We start from the raw sequence: 6,000 nt of genomic DNA, 5'->3' as shown, positions 1-6,000 counted from the left end.
ACATTTAAATGGAAAACCTGTAGAGGGTAACAATTGGGTTCCGGCAAGTAGTTTAGTGTGACAAACAGTCAACACTTTATTTCATGGTCCTTCGAGCCGGATTTGTTGCTCTCTACTGATTCATATGTCCAAGGCAACACCAGAAGAACCCAGTGTGCGTGTATGATGAAGACTACAGATCCGAGAGGCGTCACTCTGCATATGAAGACTATGCTTTAAAGAGGTATCACTCAGCCGAGCGTGGTGATCCATACGTTAGACGTGACTACCCTGAGCGCCGCCACTCTAGGCACGACTTCACTCCCAAGCGTAATCACTCTAGGCGTGATTTCAGCCCCGATCGCAGTCACTCTAGGCGTGATTTCAGACCCGAGCGCAGTCTCTCTAGGCGTGATTGTAACCATGAGCGCCGTCAATCTAGGTGTGGCTCCACCCCTCAGCACCGTCACTCCCAGCACCGAACACCAAGCCCAATAGGTGGTCAGGAGCGGACATACAGGGGACCAACGCCCACGATTCCAAACATGGCTAACCCTAACGCAAGGGAGTTCTCACGACAAAAATCTCCTCCCTCAGGTTGCCTCTGAGAGATTTAAGTATCAAATCTTACTGTTTTGCACTTCGTTTCACAAACGGAAAGTAATTAAGAAAATGTTTGTGTTGTAAAATTGTAATGTGTAATTTGCAATACTTTTACTTCTACTTTATTCTAAAATTTTACTTTTACCTAGGCCTACAATTATTTGAAAACTTTGGTTAGTATACTTTTCTCAAAACATTTTACATTTCAGAACTTGAAATGTGACATGCTGCACAATGAGCACTTTTATTTTTGGTACTTTAACTACATTTTGAAGCCAGTACTTTTATCCTTTTACTCAAGTACATTTAGAATTCTCACCTCACGCACACGCACGCACGCACGCACGCACACACACACACACACACGCACGCACGCACACACGCACGCACGCACATACGCATTCACGCACACACACAGATCCACGCCACGATAAAGCCTCAGAGGCCAAATCATGTGCAGCAGCATAGCAGATCCTCACAGAGATATATATATATGCCCACAAAGCAAAATCATCATGCTATTATTGTCCTGCCTCTCCTTGACATTGTGCCATTAATAAGGCCATTGTGGAGGGCCCTGTGTGTTTGGACACCATATAATAGACTCTTTGACAGATTCACTTTGCCCCTCTCTCTCTCTCTCTCTCTCTCTCTCTCTCTCTCTCTCTCTCTCTCTCTCTCTCTCTCTCTCTCTCTCTCTCTCTCTCTCTCTCTCTCTCTCTCTCTCTCTCTCTCTCTCTCTCTCTCTCTCTCTCTCCTTCCTGCTGATTGAATGCAGCGAGGAGGAGCATATTCCACGCTGCTGCTCATCAATAGGCCTGGCTGTTTGTTTGCCCAGTCATTCTGGACTGCTGGTAAATACACAAAGGTACTCCAGACCAAAAGGCTGAGCAAACAGGGGTGACATAAAAGGCACTGTACCCTAACGTGCACTAGGAACATCCTACTGCGCGCACGCGCATGCACGCATGCAAGCACGCACACACGCACATGCACGCACGCACGCACACACGCACACACACACGCACACACCTCTCACCCACTCCTCTCTTTCAAGTAGCTACATGGTCTTTCTTGCTTACATGTAGCATGGAGGAAGCTATTATTCGTCGAGTTGAAAACACCAAAGTAAACGTGCTATATGCTGCTTATGGACTACATATTATAATAGGGGTGGGGGGGTGGGGGCTGGAGGCATGGCTGATGTGGAGGCAGTGTGCCGGTGGCCAGCAGGTGCTCTGTATCAACACCGACCCCGGACCCCCAAAGAGGCCCCCAGAGTCACTGAATGAACTGTGCCGATGTGCCTGTGTGTGTGTGTGTGTGTGTGTGTGTGTGTGTGTGTGTGTGTGTGTGTGTGTGTGTGTGTGTGTGTGTGTGTGTGTGTGTGTGTGTCTGGGGGGGAGGGGGGGAGGGGGTGCATCTGTACTGCATCTGCTCTTCTGTGTTTATCAGTGGTGGAGAAGCTACTCACATTTGTTTTTTACTTAAGTGAAAGTATCGATACTGCAATGTAGAAATACTCAAGTTACACAAGTAAAAGCCCGGAATTCAAAAGAGTAAAACTACAAAAGTATTGGTATCAAACTGTAGGCTACTTAAAGTACCAAAGGTAGAAAGTACTCATTATGCCGAAAACGTTTTCAAATATGTAGATCTGCTATTTTCAAATGGCCTTTCAAAGTGCTGAAGTGGTTAATGTATATATGAGACGTACTGTAGCATCTTGCAAGTATGATCGAACCCTACAAACCCTCCCGCGCACTCAGATCAGCCAACGCGAGGAAGCTGGAAGTACCTTCACTAAAAACGCCGGGACAACGCTCCACACGTCCCAAACTCTTCTCCCTTCTGGCTCCAAAACAATGGAATGCACTTCCCATTACAATCAGAACTGCAGCCTCACTCCCAATCTTCCGCCATAGTCTGAAAACCCACCTCTTCAGACTCCATCATGGCACGTAGCACTTACCCTAACCCCTTAGATAGAACTTTATGTAGACTTAGATAGCATTTTATACAGACTTATACAGACTTGCATTTTATGTACTAGTCATAGCACTTTATAGTATATATGTATAGTATAGTATGTATAGTTTATATGTATAGTTTCATTATATAGATATTCCACTGTTACGCTCTTAGCTTACGCATGTTTCATGATAACTACTTTTTATGTATGTGATGTATTGCCATGCTTTTTGTTTTTGCTTATTGTAAATCGCTCTGGATTAAGGGCGTCTGCTAAATGCCTAAATTGTAGCATGGAAGGAGGGAGAAGAGAAGAAAGGGCCCAGTGTTGAAGATGAGAGGCAGACAATCACCACCAATTAAGCCTTTCAGAGCCTAACGAGCAGACACAGTCACAAGTGTCTGAGTGAGGGCAGCGAGCGAGCGCACAGGCGTGCAGCCACACACGCATACACTTGGGTGGGTGTGCATGCATGCAATGGTGCGCGCGTGCGTGCGTGCGTGCGTGTGTGTGTGTGTGTGTGTGTGTGTGTGTGTGTACCTGTAGATGACGTGTACACATACACATACAAAGCAAGGACCCATAGTGCATGCTCTCATGCACGATGCACGCACGTGTGATTCTAAAAGCTTTACTGCACTGCGAAATGAAATCAGAGTTAAATTAACGATCAGAAATTTGCGGTGCCCATACCCGAGGCGGGGTTGGCGAAAGGGCCTTTCTGTGTGGAGTTTGCATGTTCTCCCTGTGTCCCCTAGGGTAGGTAACATGCAGTAATCCTGGTCTCTAAAACTACCTCCCCCTGGCCAGCCGGGGCGCCTGATGGAGGGGAAAGGAAGTGGTCAGAATAACGTGTTCCTTCCACGCGCTACGTCTGGCTGGGGAAACTCCCCCCCTGTCAGGTGAAAAGAAGCAGCTTGGACTCTGCATGCATAGAAGGAAGCATGAGGTCAGTCTGCTGCCCCCCCACCCCAGGTTGGCAGAGGAAGTCTAGCGCCCAGGATTACATTAGGATTCGTAATGCCTGATTTTACACTTGGTTGCTGAAAATAGCTTGTAGATCTGCTATTTTCAGAGCGCAACACCCGAACACACGCACGCACGCATGCACCTTGTTGCAGCTGCTGGCTGCCGGGTTGTTCGAATTGCTTGATTACTGGCTGAACAAACCAGTCCAATCAGCCCCATTCATTCACGGATATTCTCCAGTTTTCACAGGAGAAGTGTGACCCTCTCCAGGGCTGCGGACCCTCAGCCTTGACCCCCGAGGTGTGGATCATGTGCTTATTGTTGCAGCCACGTTACGGCCTGTCCTCTGACAAAGGCTTGGATGCCATAAATTAGACACTTCAGGAAAACAGAAGGATCTCTTGGCTAAAGTCCATTTTAAAATAAAACAATAAAAAAAACACAGATTATGTATAGCTCTCTCTCACACTCTCACACTCTCTCTCTCTCTCTCTCTCTATATATATATATATATATATATACACATATACATACACACACAAACACACCCGTGCATGCGTGCCATAACGTGGGTAGCGCCACGTAGCCGTAAGAACTCCCCAGCTTGCCTTGTGCGTAAATAGCGGGTAGCGTGTAGTGCCAAGGGAGAGCGCAGGCCGCAGGGCAGACGATAGGGCCCTCAGGATCTATCATCGTCTCAGGGTTCACAGTGTTGACCAAAACATTTATGTTAGTGTTCTATCGAGCGGTCTTGGAAAGCCTGGTCAGATTTGGCATCACAGTTTGGTTCGGTATTAAATCTCTCGGTGCAACTGAGATCCAAATTGTTCAGATTGGTGCAGACTGCAGGGAAGATCATATAGGGGTAAGACAACTCTGTAGTCTATTCATGAGCAGGCTACACTAAAGCCAGGCTCAAAAAATAGTCAGTGATGTAACTGATGTTATGTTACCCATGTTATGAGAAGCTCAGTGGCCTTGTGGTTATACCGCCCTGGGACTGGGAGGCCGGGGTTCGATCCCCAGCTGGTTCATACCTTAAGACTGAAAAATTGGACCCAGTGCCTCCCTGCTTGGCACTCAGCATCAAGGGTTGGATTGGGGGTAAGTCCCTGCGACATACTAGCGTCATGCCCAGGGGGTGTACTTGTACATCAAGCTGCCTCACGGCTCACGCTACAGAAACAGGAGATAGGCTCCTGCCGCAGATCGTGAGGCAAAAAGATGAGGAGTTTTGTGAATTATTTTTTAGGGGAATGTCATGTGTTCTACCTGCACAGCCTTAGTGATCGACTGTTAGATCGCAATCTACCTTTTGGGCACCCCTGCTATAGATTAATCATACTATTTGTGCACTTGTGTAATGTTGTGTCTGTCAGCCCCAGCTCTGTTACAGTATGTATTTCTATCATGTTTTTGTCACTGGTCTATTTCGTGTGGCTGCAGTGAAAGCCCAAGCCAAATTTACCTTGTGGACAATAAAGTTGACCTTGACCTTAACCTTCACACAAAAAATTATGAAGAACTCACAGTCTTCAAAGTTGGAGTGACCGTGGCTGCTGCTGCTGCTGCTGCTGCCGGGCCGATGTGGTTGGCTGTCCTGCAGTCTGGAAAGCACGTCCATCACCTTCCTGTCTTTGGCCCAGCGCTCCGTCCCCTCAGGTCTCCTCCGTCCAGTCCAGGTCCCTGCCAGAGAAATTGCCAGTTGGTGTAAAGCAGTGGTTCCCAAATTGGGGTCCGGGGACCCCCAGGGGTACTTGAGGGAGTTCCAAGGGGTCCCCCATGCTAAATGATAGTTAGGAACCAAATTGACCCTTATGGGTCTGTAACTCTGAGAGTGTAGAAATGGTTCCATTTGTACACTCTCAGAGTTAAATTAACATGGATTTTACAATATAAATTGGGGGTCCCAGAGATAGAAATGCCATTAAATGGGGGTCCGTAGACTAATGCATGTCAAACATGGGGATCCTTGAAATTAAACAGGTTGAGAATCACTGCTAGAGCCATAAACATCCTCTCTTATGGGGGTCCCTGGCATACCTTTTCAAATGGGGGTCCCTGGCATACCTTTTCAAATGGGGGTCCGTGGGCTAATTAGTGTCAATTACGTACATTTACTCGAGTACTGTGCTCAAGTACAATCTTGAGGCATTTGCACTATTAGATAATTTGCATTATCTGAGTATTTCCAATTTCCAATACTTTTACTTCTAATGCCACTAACGTCTCAAAAGGCAAATTGTTGTACTTTTACTCCGCTACAGTCATTTGAAAACTTTAGTTTCTAGTTACTTAACTTTGTATAGATTTTGATTATTATTAAAAACATACATTAACCACTTCAGCCATATACATTTCAGCCATTTGAAAATAGTCGACAATTTTAAATCGGCTATTTTCAAATGACATTTTATACATTTGAAAACCTGTCCTACCATGACATTCTGCATAATTTTGGCACTTTAAGTACAGTT

General features: G+C 46.3%; 1 protein-coding gene across 1 annotated transcript in view; it reads right to left on the bottom strand.

Annotated features, from left to right (window-relative positions):
* The window catches only part of LOC306916733 (uncharacterized protein), a gene marked incomplete at both ends in the record, with an annotated part of 88,564 nt that overhangs the window by 9,334 nt on the left and 73,230 nt on the right, over window positions 1-6,000 (bottom strand). The window contains one exon of the mRNA XM_079494751.1: window positions 5,054-5,209. Coding sequence (XP_079350877.1) covers window positions 5,054-5,209 — 156 coding nt within the window. The remainder of the gene's footprint in view (window positions 1-5,053; window positions 5,210-6,000) is intronic.

Source organism: Electrona antarctica, assembly GCF_951216825.1.
Source record: "Electrona antarctica genome assembly, chromosome: 23".
Taxonomy (NCBI): domain Eukaryota; kingdom Metazoa; phylum Chordata; class Actinopteri; order Myctophiformes; family Myctophidae; genus Electrona; species Electrona antarctica.
The sequence above is the reverse complement of the archived record's forward strand: the minus strand, read 5'-3'. Positions and strand labels throughout refer to the sequence as shown.